General features: G+C 44.4%; 1 protein-coding gene across 5 annotated transcripts in view; it reads right to left on the bottom strand.

Annotated features, from left to right (window-relative positions):
• The window catches only part of LOC128095665 (tripartite motif-containing protein 30A-like), a 47,026-nt gene that overhangs the window by 14,015 nt on the left and 15,752 nt on the right, over positions 1-17,259 (bottom strand). The window contains exons 6-8 of one of the 5 annotated variants that reach the window (XM_052714846.1): positions 16,251-16,351; positions 15,953-15,979; positions 13,138-15,749 (exon numbers count right to left, since the gene is read on the bottom strand). In XM_052714846.1, coding sequence (XP_052570806.1) covers positions 15,040-15,749; positions 15,953-15,979; positions 16,251-16,351 — 838 coding nt within the window. In that variant the 3' untranslated portion in view covers positions 13,138-15,039. Of the gene's footprint in view, positions 1-6,407; positions 6,694-13,137; positions 15,750-15,952; positions 15,980-16,250; positions 16,352-17,259 lie in introns of those variants that run through there. The other 4 variants (XM_052714851.1, XM_052714849.1, XM_052714848.1 and 1 more) reach the window with 4 other exon arrangements.

Here is a 17,259-nt window from a genome sequence, read left to right as displayed (position 1 = left end):
AGCAAACGCAGAGATACACAGCCAAGCACCAGGCCAAGCTCCAGGAGTCCAGTGGAAGAGACAGAAAAGGGATTCTATGAGCAAGGGGCATCAAGGTCTAGATGGGGAAAACTACAGAGACAACCAAACCAAGATAGTGTAAACTCTTGAACTTTAGACCAACAGCTGTGGAGCCTCCATGGGACTGGACTAGACCCTCTGCATAAGAGAGACAGTTATGTAGCTTGATTTGCTTAAGGGGCCCCCTGGGAGTAGGATCAGGATCCTTCCTTGGTACATGAGCAGGCTTTTTGGAGCTCACTACTTATAGTGGGACATCTTGCACAGCCTTGATGCAGGGGGAGGGGATTGGACCAGCCTCAACTGAAGGTACCAGAATCTGATGACTTCCCATGGGACGTCTTACCTTTTCAGAGGAGGGAATGAGGGGTGGGTTAGGGGAGAATGCTGGGGGGTGGGATGAGGGAAGAGAGGGGGATATGTGGTTGCTATGTAATATGAATAAAAATTTCTTAATAAAAAGTAAAGAAAGAAAATATAACACCAAAACAAATCATGCATAAAACAAGGATACTTATTGTTATCATTTCTATTAAACACAGCAGGGGCAAGGGAAGTACCAGCAATATAAGAAGACTGGAAACATAAATAAATAAATAGATAGATAGATAGATAGATAGATAGATAGATAGATAGATAAATAGAGGTATGTAAGCAAAAAATGTTTTACAGGTAAAATAAAAGCCAATAAGCTCAGTAAACATGCAAGATGTAATATCCAGTATAGAAAAGTCACAAATAGTGAGAAACCTGAAAATGTAATTAGGAAGCATGCTTGGTGGTGCAGGCCTCTATACCCAGTTTCTTGAGAGACTGATGCCAGAGGACGGCAAGTTCAAGGCTATTGTGGTTCTGTAGAAAAGCAGTGTTACATCTGAAACACAAGGAAAGGGATGGAGGAATGGCTCAGGTAAGAGCATCATCATCTGTTCTCACAGAGACTCCATGCTCCAGTCCTAGCCCTCACAAGGCTGCTTACAGCCACTTGTAACTCCAGTTCCAGTGCATCTGTCATGCCCTTCTGGCCTCTGTGGGCACTGCAAGTACATGGTGCAGAAATATACAAGCAGGAAGACAAAGGAACAATTATATTAATGAAACCATTAAAACCAAGAATAAATGAATGGTTAGGAAAACTGATTACTGCAAGATGAAGGATCTGCACACAAAAACTATAAAAATATTGAAAGAAATTGAATTGGTACCTTATATATAATGATACCTGAGGTCATGAATTTGAATATTGTTAAAATGTCTATACTAGGGGCTAAACAGTTGGTTCATGGGTTTAGAGAACTGGTTCCAATTCCAGAGGACCTTGGTTCAGTTCTCAGCACCCACAAGGTGAGTCACAACTGTCTGTAAATTGAATTCTGATACCCTCTTCTGGCATCTATACGCATCAGGCATTCAAGTGGTACACAGACCCATGTCCAGATAAGACACCAATACACATAAAATAACATTAAATCAAAATAAATAATCAATAAAATGCCATACTAGCTAGGGCTGGAGAATGGGCTCAGTGGTTAAGAGTGCTTATTGATCCTGCAGAAGATCCTAGTTCAGTTCCTGGCACCCACATGAAGCAGCTCACAGCTGCCTGTAACTCCAGCTTCAGAGAATCCAGCAGCTCTGACCACCCCACACATCCTTTCAGATGTGCATACACACAGGCAGACCCACAAACAAACAACTCAAACCAATGAAATTTTTTGTGCTTGTTTTTTAGTTTTTCTTTTTTCTTTTTAGATCAGTAGTGTTTGGTTTTTACCCTAGATTTCAGGGCTACCCAGTCTCTGGTTCTCGGTCGCCCGGACAGTGTCAGGCATGGGTTCCTTCCGGTGGAGTGGGCCTTAAGTCAAATCAGACACTGGCTGGCTACTGCCACAAGTTCTGTGCCACCATTGCCCCAGCATCTTTTGCAGGTAGGACAGACTGTAGGTAAAGGCTTTGTGACCTGGTTGGTGTTTACATTGCATTTGGTAGCCTGTAGAGTACCTTCCTGTATCAGAGACTAGGATGTAGAGGGGAAGGCTCCATGTAGGCACCAGCTCAACTTCTTCATGTTCAATGAATTCTGTGAGTGTTGTCCTAGCATTGAGATTCCACGTTCAGTTTCTAGAGGGCAACCCTTTGTCTTAGCAACAGCCTGGGTTGTTTGGAGATTTCCATGTGACCCCGTTGGCCAAGATCTCAACTGAATACACCCCAGTCCTACCAATGGAAGCCTTCTTTGGTGACAAGGCATTGCCTGTTGAGACTTCATATCACCCATTACTAGGAGACCTCAGTAGGATTGCCTTTATGTATTGTAGGCAGGCTCCATTGCACTAGGTTTCCATATCCTCCCTCAAATGCCCCTCAATTTCAGCCAAAGAAATCATTTTTTAAAGAGTCACCAAGGGAAGAGAACTAGGTTTGTTCAATTCAAACAATCTGGCTGCAGACAGCTTGTTTCTTTTGTGACTGGAATTTGTGATGGCTAAGGAAAACTCCATTTTGTGCTAGACACCCAACCTAAATTCCTCAAAGACAAGCTCCTGGCAACTCTCACTCCTTGCTACACTTCCGGTAATTGTAAAAGGGCTATGAGATAATGAACTGTTTTCTCTGGCTTTTGTGAGCTCACTTACTGCTGTGTAGCAGGGAGAGAGCTCTTCACAACTGAAGGGGGTACAAGTTGTTTCTCCCTCAGCTACTCATCCCACACAAATGAGATAATTGTGCTGCCCACCATAAAAACCCCTCCTTCAGCCTCTTCTGTAGATGCAATTCTAAACAGTCTTATAAAATAAGAAACACAGAGCCAAATAAAGAGTTAAAAGCCCAAGAGGTCAGAGCACTAGCGAATAGCTTTTAGCTTACCAGTCGCTGCCATCCTTCCCCTCAGAAAGAGACCTACTTCCTGTGTCTGTACTTTAATTGACTTTCTGTTCTGCCTTCTCATTGGTTCTAAACCCAACCACATGACTTCTTCGTCACTGCCTATCTATACAGACCTCCAGGTCTCTATGGTTGGTCCTTGGATTAAAGGCATGTGTCACCAAGCTGCCTGTATCCTTGAACACAAAGACTCTGCCTGCCATGTGATTGGATTAAGGGCGTGTGCTACCACTGCCAGACTTCTGCTAAATGACTTGCTATTAGCTCTGATCCCCAGGCAACTTTATTTGTTAACATACAAATAAAATCACATTTCAGGGATTGGGAATTTAGCTCAGTGGTAGAGCGCTTGCCTAACAAGCACAAGGCCCTGGGTTCGATCCTCAACTCCAAAAAAAAAAAAAAAATCACATTTCAGCACCAATAAAATATCTCTTCTGTTTGACAAGCCTTTGATTCATCTTTAAGGCTGTTGTTGGCCTACTAGCACTACTCAATAAACTCATTTAGGGGTTGGGGATTTAGCTCAGTGGTAGTAGCGCTTGCCTAGCAAGCACAAGGCCCGACAAAAATAAATAAATAAAATAAATAAACACTTTCAATTTTAATTTAAGTTGAGTCTGTGGTCTTTTCCTCCTGGATGTGAACTCTGTAACAAGTTAACGTGTTTCTTTAATGTTTATGAAACTTCAAAGTACAATGTCATATGAGAAACAGTCCTTTTACAAATAGGCCGGGCAAATAAATTGTCCCAGGCTTACACAGAGCAGCTTAATGAGTACTCCCTCCTTGTGGCAAATTTAATACTGGAGAACCCAAATATGTGCATTTTATTATCCCATAACATATGGTGGTAAAGAGCGCCAATGCTGAACTTCAGAAGAGGGGTGTCCACAACTGATTAAGAGCAGGAGAGAGCAAAGGGAAAGAGGATGGGCTCATGACAATCCTCAACGTCAACCTGGACACAGAAGGCCTGGCCTGTGTCCTCTGGTGTCTACATTAGCTTGGATGAAGCTGGGATTCCCTGCTCCCTGTCCTTCCATGGCTCTCAAGATCTTCCTAACAGCAGACATCTTTCAGTCTTTCACACCATTAAAATGAATCAGGAGCTTGTGCTGCTCCTTGAAAGGGACAAAAGTCCTGGGGCTGCAATGTTCACCTGTAATCCCAGTGTCTGGGGAGGGTGACACAGGCCAGTTACATGAGGTTAGCCTGGGCTGTATAAAAAGAAATAGAAAAGGTGTCACTTCCAGAAAGTGTGCTCTCCCAGTGTTCTCACACTCTCTCTCCTCCTTCCCCTGTCACCTCCTTCTCTGTCTCTTTCTTTGGAATTGAATCGAGGGCAGAGAGCCACACCTACCCCACTAATTGCACCTAAATAAGCTGCACCTTCTGTATATATTCTTTTCTTCTTCAGACTTGGTCTTATTAGGTCCCCCAGCAGGTCTTGGACTTAGGAGCTTCCTCCATCAGCTTTTTTTGTAGCTGGAATTACTAGTCTGGACTGAATTTCATCTGGGCATGGCAGATATGGAACAAGGGAAAGGCAGGCAAATGTAATGACTTCTGAGTAACATTAGCAATTCTGTACAGGCCTGAGACTGTTTCATAGGGCAAGGAAATGTATAAGAGGCTGCAGCAAGATTGGGACTTGCAATCACAGAGACAGCAGCAAAGGGAAGGTGAAAGGACCAAGCAGATGCCATAACAGGCTGCTCTGTCTTCTCTCAGAGATCAGGCCTCAATTTCAGTTTCCTGAGACTTGAGCAAGCAGTTTCTGGGAGGGCCATGAACAAAAGACTGCTCAAAGTTCAGCCAGATGTTTACTGTCTGGGGCCCCTCACCAACTTAGAGTTATGTGCTTGACCAGCCAGCCCCCATGGTGGCTCAAGGACAAAGCCTGGGACTTGTGCTGGACTGCCCCCAAAGTAATAAATTGTAACCACCAACCAGTAAATCCAAAGGTTACATACCCTCACCCAATTAAAAGAGCACAGAGATAAAAATAAACCAATCCGAGTTGCACCCGTGCAAAACTCCCCCAAGCCCCCTGAAGGGCTTGTGGATTTTGCCTTTAAAAAGCTAGCCACACAAAGAAAAAGCAAGTTCCTCCTGGCCTCATGGTTACTACAAGTGAGTGCTTTGGATCGAGCTTCCCTGCCTGCGGCTTGTAAACAAACAGAAATAAACCATCTATTGCATTCTGAAACTAAGGTCTGTGGTGGTTATCTTTGGGGTACCAATCTGGGCATAACAAAGGAACCCATAGAGTCATTCACCATTACAGAGAGACCTTAAACTCTGTTTTCAAACACCATTCTGGTTTTACTCCTTCAGCGGGGGGTTGGGGGGGACACAGAATGACAGCAGTGTCTCTCCTGCAACAGGGGATTCTTTATTTTATTTCTTTGTTTCTTTTTTTAAATAATTTATTTAACTTTATTTAATGTGCATTGGTGTGAGGGTGTCAGATGCCCTGGAACTGGAGTTACAGACAGCTGTGAGCTGCCATGTGGTTGCTGGGAATTGAACCTGGGTCCTCTGGAAGAGCTGCCAGTGCTCTTAACCTCTGAGCCATTTCTCCAGCCCTCTTTGTTTCTTTTTTTTTTTTTTTTGGGGGGGGGGGTTTCGAGACAGGGTTTCTCTGTGTAGCTTTGCGCCTTTCCTGAAACTCACTCTGTAGCCCAGGTTGGCCTCGACCTCACAGAGATCCGCCTGCCTCTGCCTCCTGAGTGCTGGGATTAAAGACGTGAGCCGCGACCGCCCGGCCTTATTTGTTTCTTAATAAGAAATTTTCTATTCGTTTTACATTCCAACCACAGATCCCCTCCTCTTCTCTCTTCCTGGCCCCCAGCATTACCCCCTAAACCACCTCCGATTCCCACCTCCTCCAAGTTATGGTCTCCCAGAGGGAGTCAGCAAAGCCTGGTACATTCAGTAGAGACAGGTCGAAGCCCCTCCCTCCCTCTTTACCAAAGCTGCACAAAGTGTCACACCTTAGACACTGGACTCCAAAAAACCAGCTCATGCACCAAGGACAGATCCGGATCACCCTGCCTGTGGACCCCCCAAACAGTTCAAGGTAAACAACTGTCTCGAGTATCCAGGGGGCGTAGTCCACTCCCATGGAGGCTCTACAGCTATTGGTCGACAGTTCGCAGGTTTCTGGTAGTTTGGCTAGTCGCCTCTGTAGTTTTTCCATCACGATCGATGACCCTTCCTTAGAGAATCCCTCCTCTCTCTCATCGATGCAACAAGAGGTTTTGGTACAGCCCAAAATTAAACACGAGGAAAGAAGAGAGTGAACTCCATCGGGAGAAATACCTGGACCTCTCTGGCTCTTGAAACCTGTCTTTCTAAAGCCTCTCCTCCATCAGCCTCCTCAACCCCCTGAGCACTCAGCAGGAAGCCAGCAGGCCCTCTTTCCCCGCCCCTTCCCAGTTTCAAATTAAACTCACCAAAACGAAGGGTGTTTTCTTTTCAATTCCTCCAAACTCTGCCCTCTAAATTGCTCTCACACCTTCAGACACCAACCAAGAGATCCTGAATCTGTGGACAGGAGAGAATGGAGGCCAGAGGAAACGTCCTAAGGCTTCAGTCTCTAAGTCTGATCTCTGGTGAATCAGGAGAGAAATGAAAGTGAAGACTTGAGGGCTGGAACTGAGAAAGAGAAACTACAGAGCTACCAACCAATGGGATGCCACCACATCGGTATATGGGGTTCAACCACCAGAGGGCGTCAGTCGCCTTGAGTCAGCACTGCCTTCCAGTAGCTGGGGACATTTTTCAGTGCTATAGGAACTTATGTCACTTGTTCAGGCTCATGTCACAATCACCCCTAAGATCCCGATCCCCGGGAAAGCTGGCCCTGCTGAAAGAAAGCCTTCCCCATGGGCTCCCCTTGCCCCAAACTCCTGGCTGGGTTTTGCTTTAGGTGGCAGGTGTGGCCCAAAGTGTAAGAAAAACAAGGTGAGGGACAGAACTGGAGTGTTCCTCTGCAGTTGGACTTGGGCACTAACAGGATGAGAACAGGAAGGAAGCTGCAGTTCAGGACAGCTGCTGCACACTCAAGATTTCCCACTCAGCAGGGACAGCATGGGGAGGATTCCTGTGCAGAGCCATGCAGAAACACTTCCCCACACTCACAGCAGGTAAACTGGCAAGCTGCAGAGGACTCTCCAGCTGCCCAGTGGAGTCCTACAGATTATATATTCTGTTGCTGAACAGACCCAGTCCTCTTCCCAGTGCTCATATGACCCATCTTTGATCTGTCCCACAGCTCCTGCTGGCAGTCTATATAAAGAGCATGGATTAAGGAAGCTTGTCCTCTCTTTGCATGCTTTTTCTTCCTCTCACTGCCATGTCCATTCCTTCACGGGCATTACAGCCTATTTCTTCAGAATTCTGACATACACCAAAGACCAGTTGAGACATCCAGTCTCCTTTTTTTTTTAAAGAGATTTCTTTATTGATTATGTATACAACATTCTGCCTCCATATATGCCTGCATGCTAGTAGAGAGCACCAGATCTCATTATAGATTGTTGTGAGCCATCACGTGGTTGCTGGGAATTGAACTCAGGACCTCTGGAAGAACAGCCAGTGTTCTTAACCTCTGAGCCATCTCTCCAGCCCCCTAAGAATTTTTTGTTTGTTTGTTTGTTTGGTTTTTTGAGACAAAGTTTCTCTGTGTAGCTTTCCTGGAACTCACTCTGTAGACCAGGTTGGCCTTGAACTCACAAAGATCCATCTGCCTCTACCTCCCAAGTGCTGAGATTAAAGACGTGCACCACCACAGCCCAGTCGACGTCCAGTCTCTTACAGTGAACAACTACTGGATTTTTGGACCTTCCATTGGTAGACAGCCACACCTCCCTCCCCCCATGTATAGAATCATTCTATAAGTTCTATTCCTTTACAGCATTGGTTCTCAACCCAAGGGTTGTGGCCCCTTTGGCAATACTCTAACTCCAAAATATTTCCATTAGGAGTTATAATAGTAGCAAAACTACTCTTAGGAATTAGCAACGAAAATAATTTTATGGTTGGAGGGGTCACCACAACAGGAGGAACTGTATTAAAGGGTCACAGCATTAGGAAGGCTGAGATACACTGCTCTAGAGAATCCTGACTAATACAGTGATAAATCAGGAGGTGAGAGGTCACACTTGAGACACAAACATGAAGCAGAGGGTGGGAAGCATCAGTAATGGGCACTTCTATTGAACCTTCAAATCCTGCTCCCAATGACACACCTCCTTCAATAAAGCAACTCCTATTCATTTGTTCCTTATATTCTCAGATCTACTACAAAGTGACATTAGGAGTGACAATTAAATAGATATGTCACTATAATTTGAATTATATTTAACATTCTCATTTTTCTCCCTACTTCTCCTTTTCTTTTGAGCAATGGTCTCAGTGAGCAGCCTGACCTCTGAGCTCCTCCTCCCTCAACCTCCCCTGTGCTGGAATCATGGACTTTTGCTGTTACTGTTTTAGTTTGGTCTTTGCACTTCTAGGGATGGAATATCCTTGTGGATTTTAGGCTAGTGTTCCATCCCTGGGCTACACCCCTAGCACAAACTTCACATCTTGAGGAGATCATGAGCCTTCTCTGTTGTTCTTGCTATGGACACAATTAATGTCACGAAATGTTATGATGTACCTATCCTTCTGAATTGTTAATAATTATGTAAAAACCTTTTAAGGTTTTTTTTTGGGGGGGGGAGTTGTTTTTGAGGCAGAGTTCAACTCTATATTCAGACTGGACTGGAACTCATTAAGTGTTTAGGATGGATTCCAATTTCTGGCAACACCCTTACCTCAAACCCCTGAGTACAGGGGTCACAGGAATGAGGAAGTAGGTCCTTATCTCTAACAAATTTTAACCAAGGCCTTCTCTGCTCTCTACATCAAACTTTCTTGTGTTTTGTTTTGGTTTGGTTTTTCAAGACAGGGTTTCTTGTTTTGTTTTTTGGGTTTTTTTGTTTGTTTGTTTGTTTGTTTTTTGTTTTTGGAGACAGGGTTTCTCTGTGTAGCTTTGTGCCTTTCCTGGAACTCGCTTGGAGACCAGGCTGGCCCCGAACTCACAGAGATCCGCCTGCCTCTGCCTCCCGAGTGCTGGGATTAAAGGTGTGCGCCACCACTGCCTGGCTCATTCTTGTGTTCTTGATGAGTCTGTCTGTACCACCATGCTCTAACTACATTAACTACTTTGCCAAACAGTTCTCTGAATGTGGAGGAATGTCACTAGACTGATCTTCAAGCAAATCATTTCAGGGCTGTGGAAGAAACACAAAGACTGGAGAAGAAATTGTTTTTCCCATGATTCTGTACTATACTTAGAATGGGAATCCTGCCAACATGCTGAACCCAGTGACAATTTGTGCATGATGGGAAGAGCATGGTGATTCCAGTTTCCTGCTGGTCTTTTGTTTTTTATCTTGACTAGTTTATCTCACTATAATTCTAATAATGGCTTTCATGTCAAATGTCTGTTCAAAATTCAGAATCAATTCAGAAAGTCAAGAGAGGGGAAGAATAAGAAGATAAATATGTGATTGGTGGAAGGAAGGTCTAGTAAAGTAAGGCAAGAAGTATTGAACAATAAGTCTTAGAGTTCATCCATGCCAGGAGGTGGTAGCACATGCCTTTAATCCCAGTACTCAGGAGGCAGAGGCAGGTGGATCTCTGTGAGTTCCAGTCCAGCCTGGTCTACAGAGTGAATTCCAGGAAAGGTGCCAAAGCTACACAGAAAAACCTTGTCAAAAAAAATAAGAAGAAAGAGAGAGAGAGAGAGAGAGAGAGAGAAAGAACCAAAAAAAAATCATCCACTGTGAACATCATGGTTGACACTTGAATCCCATTCTGGGCTCTACAGGGACACACTCTCTGATTGAACCCCTCACTTGCCAGTGCAAGTCAATAAATTATATACATTCAAGCAAAAGTATATACCCCCAGTAACCCATGTATTTACAGGGCCCCTCACACCTATAAGATTAATCAGCTTTAAATATATATAGAAAAAGAGTGGGCTGAACATGGCCAGCAGACTGAGGTGGGCCATGAGAGGAGAACGAGGCAGTGGTGCGGGGAGAGCAAGAGAGTCTGAGAAGACAGAGAGAGAGGAGAAGAGAGGGCAAGGGGACCAAGAGAGCACATGGCTGACATGTCAGGATTATGCAGAAAAGAGAGCTGGGGGAAGGGAAGGGAAGCCCCTGGACTGGAGTGGTGGAGGGTAGAGGGTGGGATATGCCAGGCAGGATGACTCTGCAGCAGGTACTTTCTGAGAGCGCCCAGAGGCTAGCATGCACTTTGGTGTGCTGATAGGCACAGCAGTCATCTATATATGAAAGAGACACATGTCCTTTTTGCCTGAGATAGGAGAATGACTCATTTTAGCAAGTAGGAACTATCTTCAAGTCCCTGAGGGAATGTAGGCTGTTGTCTAAATGCTAGACTCTGAGAAAAGGATTTCTCAGGACCTGACCCTCACCTCATCCCTTTGTTTCAGCCAACAACAACAGAGGCACCCTTGTCCTGGGAACATGCTGGCCATGCTGGACTGGGAATCAGGTAGGCCATCTTCACTCTCCTTCCTGTCCCTCAGTTCCCATTCCTCAGTCTTAACTACCTGCTGGCCACTCCTTCCCTTTCTGCCCTCATTTCCCAGGGACTCCCCATACCCTCCAAGGCCCAGCCTTCCTCACTCTATCATTTTGTGTCAGCCGCCAATACTCAGAGTCCCTCTCTATCTGGGAACCAGCTGGCCAAATAGACTGAGAATCAGGTAAACAGTCTTCATTCTTCTTCCTGCTCTCCATTTCCGTTTCCCCAGTCTCATCCCAGGCCTAGACCAAGTGCATGCCACTTGTCATTCCCTGGAGACTCAGAAGATCCTTGTGGCAAACCCAGCTTTCCTCCCTCCAGTAGACCCTCTCAGCTCTCCCTATCCCCACCCCCACCTCCCTCTCTCACTCCAACCTCTAGTCCATCCCCATTCCTTCCAGCCAGCTCCCAGTACCTAGAAACAAGCTCTAACTGGGACCCCTAGTGGCCACTCCTGGCAGAGAATAAGAAGCACTCCCTACCAGGCAACCCCCACCCACCACACTCTCCTAAGATCCAGAGAGGACAACAGAAACCAAGAAACAAAACACCCACCCAACAAAGACAAGACCCTGTATCAGCACCTAGAATTACAACCATCCCAAACCCAGATACCTAGACACCAGCATAGAAACACAATCAATCTCTCCTGGCACCCAGCAACCCTATTGCAGTAGGTCTTCAGTAATGCAATATAGCTGAAGCACAAGACGAGGACTTCACATTGCTGTTATGAATATGACCAAGGACCTTACATGGAGGCAAAAGCATCTGAATATATAACAGCAAAAAATAAAATAAAAAGAATTTTGAATAGTGAGCATGCTACCACTTCTCAAACTGTGGTAGACTATTTTTTTAAGATGTGTTACTTTTGTTTATGCTCTGGAACATTTGTTTAGTGATGCAAAGATGTGTTACATTTGTTTGATTAGATAAAATTAACTTTCAGTCAGGAGGCTGAGTCAGCAACCAGCCGATAGGAAGTGGTAGGGAGGAACCTCGTAGAAAAGGGCTTTTTAAGTGGGAGTTGGGAGAAGGAGGCCCAGCTTTTTGGGGAATTAAAACAACCATCTAGCTCTTCATGAACTTTCTCTGCAGACATCATTCCATCCCATCTCTGTGCAAAGATTTGACTTTGTACTCAGGTTTGCCATGAGACTCCAAACTCAGTGACAAGAATAAAGGTGACCAGGAGAGCACAGCTCTGGTCACACTGTTGTTGAGCAGTGTCACAAAGGTGGGTCATTCTAATGTGTACTGTACATATAGACATTTATTTCACACAGAGGTAAGGCTATGTATGTCTGTGTGAGGGTGCCAGATCTTGAGTTACAGACAGTTAACTGCCATGTGGGTGCTAGAAATTGAACTGTGTCTTCTGGAAGAGCAGTCAGTGCTCATAACTGATAGGCCCCAGTTATTCTAATTCTTTTTTTTTTTTTAAGATTTATTTATTTTGGGGCTGGAGAGATGGCTCAGAGGTTAAGAGTACCGACTGCTCTTCCAGAGGTCCTGAGTTCAATTCCCAGCACCCACATGGTGGCTCACAACCATCTTTAATGAGATTTGGCACCCTCTTCTGTATACATAATAAATAAATCTTTCAAAAAAAAAAGATTTATTTATTTTGTATATAGTGTTCTGTCTGCATGTATCCCTGTCCACCAGAAGAGGGCACCAGATCTTACTATAGATGGTTGTAAACCACCATGTGTTGCTGGGATTTGAACTCAGGACCTCTGGAAGAGCAGCCAGTGCTCTTAAACTGAGCCATCTCTCCAGCCGTATTCTAATTCTTAAAACAAAACATGGCGATGTTTCTGAGTGGGCTGATGCATACTCTGCCAGCATGTATTGCTAGAATCTCTAATCTACCTGCTGCCTTGTAAGTGTCACAGACAGAGACAAGATGGAACTCTACTCAAAAGAAGTCCCCAGTAGCTGCCTTGCAGGTGCCATACTAACCTAAGTGAGTTTTCATGAGATAGTGCCCTGTCCTGAGTCACGTGTCTGGAAATCTGAGAGCCTGGCTGCAGGCTCCTGCTGTGAACCTCAAACCCCATCCTACAGTATAAGAAGAGTCCTGTTCTTCTGCCACAGCGACCCTGATGCTCTGGACATCCCTCCATTCAGGCTTCCCTGGTGCTGGGGCCTGAACTCTCCTGGGAACCCCAATCATGGTACACTCTCTGTCTCTCTATTTATGGCAATCCAACTCGAAATAAATTCTTTATTGCCCAGTAATCCCTCACAATGTCCCCTTGAACCAACTACCTCATCCCAAACCTGGCACATTCCTCTTTAAAAGCAAAACAAAACAGAGCAGGGTCTTCCTCTGTCACTATTCTGGCCTCAGATGCACAGCAGCAGCCTTCCTGTCTCTGCCTCCTGAGTGCTGAGATTGTATCAACACCATCATGCCAGGCTCTGGACTCAATCTCAACAATCCTTTATTACAGTCACAGGGAGAAGGAGACAACACAGACACCATGGTGGATGCCACTCACATACCATAAGTTCCTGGAAACGTTCTATTGTGTACATACATACACCATACAGCACAAGGTAAGTTTACTGCTATCATTGTCATCACTATCATTCAGTGTAAGAGGGAAAACCATAGGATTTAACATACTTGATAAGAACTAAATAGTACCACAACACTTACTCTCTCAAAAACAAATTGGAAAACTTGTTATCTGTCCCCTGACCTCAAGACTCCATAGTGCATGGGCAGTCTTAGGACCCAGGGAAGAACTTAGGCTAGGTTGTAGGATGGCTTTATGTATGAGCAAAGAACAGCTAGGAAGTGTGCATACAAGGCAGCCTGTTTATTGGGCTAACAGGATAGTTAACATGTAGCTTAGAGCCAAAGAATAAACAAAATACACCTAATTTGCATACAGAGGAGGAATTGTTCACTTAATTTGCATTCACCAGTTGGATTGAGGGCAAGCAGGGGTTAGCAGTTCAAATACCAAAGAGTCCCCCCTCATTCAGGGGAAGTGCTGGGAGGGAACAGGAATGTGGCAGCAGCAGAGGTGGCAGGTCCCTTAGTCTATCAGCTGGCAGGCAGCCAAGAAAATAACATGTTGGCACAAACTTTCTGTCAGGGAGGAAAAGAATTGCTGACTTTAAAAATGATATGACCTCATGTCTCTATGAAGGGGATCCAGGTTTTTCCACCTGAGTTAGGAATGCCAGCTGGACTCCTACTGTAAATCCCTGAGAGATTTTGGGGTACAGGCACGCTCCACGGACCTGTTGGAATTGGAATTTCACAAAAACCAAAAAAATTTTTTTTTAACTTTCTTTGATATTCTATTCTGAATTCATTTACTTTTAGCATCTTATATTACTATACAATGGAAAACAGTTCTTTTCTGCAAAAAAACATGTTTATAGATATGTACATAATATTAGAGTAGATTTGATGGCAGTTCCCAGAACCTAACGGCAAGACATAAGGAAAGTCAAACATTAGTCATCCCCTGAGCCCTGCCCAGTGGGCCACTGTAGCATGGAAACCCAGTAGAGCACCTCTTCCTCCCATATTAACATAACAACCATTTACTGAGTGTGAAGTGGATGCTTTATTTTTAGTGAATTTATTCTCTATTTAAAACTTACATCATTCATGTTGCATCAGTGTGTACTGCAGCATGTGTGTGGAGGTAGAAGACAATCTGGAGGATTGGCTGCCTCCTTCTCCCAGGTGGATTGGAGTGATTGAACTGTCCTCAGGATTGCTTTTACTCTCAGTCTTCTAACAGACCACACATTTATTTTCTTACACTAACCTACAGTGTAGGTGTACTATTTGTATCGAAAGTGTAAACAAAAAATAAAATAAAGATACGCCTTTGAGGATGTTAGTGAGGGTTACAGTGCTGTGTGGAGTGGCAGGAATAGAACCTGGTACTCTGAACACGCAGTCTTAGTGGGTACCATTGCAGATGTTTCCTTCTTAAGTTTGGATGAAGCACATTGTGGTTAACCCGACATACCACTAAGGGCTCATTCCTAGGCTAGAGACTCCTGCATATAATTTTCAAAACTAGTAGACAAGCTGGAGAAGAACTTTCTTTCATCCGTTGTCGGGGCAGAAGGAGTGGGCTTGTGCAGACATGGCAGAGCTGGGACGAGTGGCTCAGTGGTAGAGCACCTCCTCAGCATGCACAAGGCCCTGCCTTCCCTCTGTGGCACCACAAAACAGGAAGTGGGGTTAGCAGAGGCTTCACCTCACCTAATGAGGAAAGAGTCACTTTCTTTGGGAATATGGGAAATGATGAATTATTGCCTTGTAACCAGACAAGCAACTGGATCAAGGAAAAGAATCCATGCTGGTTTGTATTGAGACCTGAAGTTTATTAAAAGGAAAGAGCAAAGGCAGAAACAGTTATAATGATGCCAGGGAGCTCAGGCATATGAGATACATCAGACATGGGGCACTGTGCAGTTATGGGTGAGGGTTTAGGAGGGTGGCCCACATACTGTCATTGGCTCTGAAGATCCCATAGGATTAAAGTATGGATAAACTTCATCGGGGAAGGAAGGTTCATAGAATCTATAGATGAGAACTCCATGGTTGGAAACATCATAAAATGAGAGAGTACAAGCTTCTCTGTCCAGGAAAACTCCAACACGACGGGGACGGCCAGTCAGAGAGAGGACCAGGACACTGGCATTGTGGGTGACAGAACACTCTGCAAAGGCATTATATACAGACCCATTCTTCATCCCTATAACCCAGTAGCCATGTTTAGGCTGATAATTTACATGCTGTTTCACATCAGAATCATCTTTAACTTTATATTTAGGCTGATAGTCATATTGTCCGTAATCAAAATCATAATCATATTCAGAGCCATATTTAGACTGAAAATTTACGTATTGTTTATAATCAGGATTGTATTTGACCTTGATGCCCTTCTCATTCGGTGCAGGAAGTTGGGGTTGAGCACATTTTCCATCATTTAATCCCAGGAGCCAGGAATCACTTCTAGACACATCCACTTCCCAGTAATGTTTCCCTGAGTGGAAAGCTGGGTATCCCAGGACACCCATCTTATAGGTCTTAGAAGTCTGTGAATTTTTTCTGTTAACATTTCGATATTGTATTTCTCTTTTGTCCTCATCAATGGAAATGTTTTTATTGTGGCCTTGAATCAGGTTCACATGAACTGCAGAAAAAGGAGACATATTAGAGTCATCAGAGAGGCAGGGCACAGCAGAGCAGAAGCCTTAGGAGACAGTGAGAGGGGAGAAGCCTTGCTTATAGTCAAGGAGAGGCAGATTGGGAGAAGTAACATGACACATGAGGGTTAGTAGAGAAACTCTGAAAGACATTAAGAAGGGAATGGCTGATGGTGTGATTTCTCCTTACCCCAGTATTGTTGAGCATCCATGAGCCCTGAAAGGATGAAAATTCACATCATTAAATCCATGCAAAGGATTAGAACATTAATGTCAGTCCTCTGCAGATTAGGGGAAGGTATAGAAATTGTGATATAGGATGGAATGAATGATGATTTCCCATGAAATATGACGACTTTACTGGGGAATAGTATCTGCTCTTCTGAGGCCCTCTACCCATGTTCAGAAATATCACTCTCTTCTCAGAGAATGTAGCCCCAGCCACACCTAGAATCTGACAGTTACCCACAGAATGCAGCTGTTCTCACCTTGAAACACTTGCAGCATGCCATTCAGATCTGGAGCTCGGAAGATCATTCTCTGTTTTCTCGGGACCATATCAGGCCGTTTCAGTCTTAAGGTCTGACTCCTGGGGACAAAACATTGACCTCCACATCTCAGACAGAGTGACCTCTGACCACCACTGACTCCCTATCATTCTAACAATAGACGTCCTGGAGCTCTCCTGAGAATTCTGAGAGGGGGAGAGATGGTTGACTACTAACTCTGGAGACATGAGAGACACCCTCATGAGCCCTCCCACTTACTTGCTGTGTGATGTTAGGAAAGCCTTACTCCTCACAAGCAGAGATCCTCCTCACTTGTACAGTCAAACAACTTGCTCGCCTACTCTCCCCTCTCCCCCACTCATCCCCTCCCAGAAATATGAAGAAATGATGAGTTAGTAAATTTTGAAACAACCTAAACTGAGGTTTTTAAAAAAATAACGTGTGGGCTAGGCATGGTGCCACATGCCTTTAATTCCTTCAGGTAGGAGGCAGAGTCACGAGGATCTCTGAGATCAAGATCAGCCTGGTCTACAGAGAGAGTTCCAGGACAACCAATGCTACACAGAGTAATACTGTTTCAAAAACAAAAACAAAACAAAAAAACAAAAAAAAAATCAAACAAAACAAAAAAGAAGAAAAGAGAAATAAAGAAAGGAGGAAAAAAGATGTTGGTGTTCAAGGAAATGTTCTAAATCCTGGAGTGCAGACACCGCTCCTGGGTATAGAATGTGGGAAAGCCACAGGAGAAAGCCAAGAGTTCAAACCCTGTTGTCATTATGGACGGACACTTTTGGCTGGCATCTGATTCTTCTGGTTCTTTTGTTACAATGATAAAATTTGGCAAAGAAGATAGAAACACGAAATTAATAATAACATGAGCCCCATATGTTCAGAATGAGTCTGATGCTGACAGCCTGGGTGTGACCCTTTACATAGGAGGGCACAGCTTGTCAGTCTTCTGATGAGATACATAAATACACAGGAAGTT

The sequence above is a fragment of the Peromyscus californicus genome, unplaced genomic scaffold, assembly GCF_007827085.1.
Source record: "Peromyscus californicus insignis strain IS unplaced genomic scaffold, ASM782708v3 Scaffold_4__1_contigs__length_199733344, whole genome shotgun sequence".
NCBI lineage: Eukaryota > Metazoa > Chordata > Mammalia > Rodentia > Cricetidae > Peromyscus > Peromyscus californicus.
The sequence above is the reverse complement of the archived record's forward strand: the minus strand, read 5'-3'. Positions and strand labels throughout refer to the sequence as shown.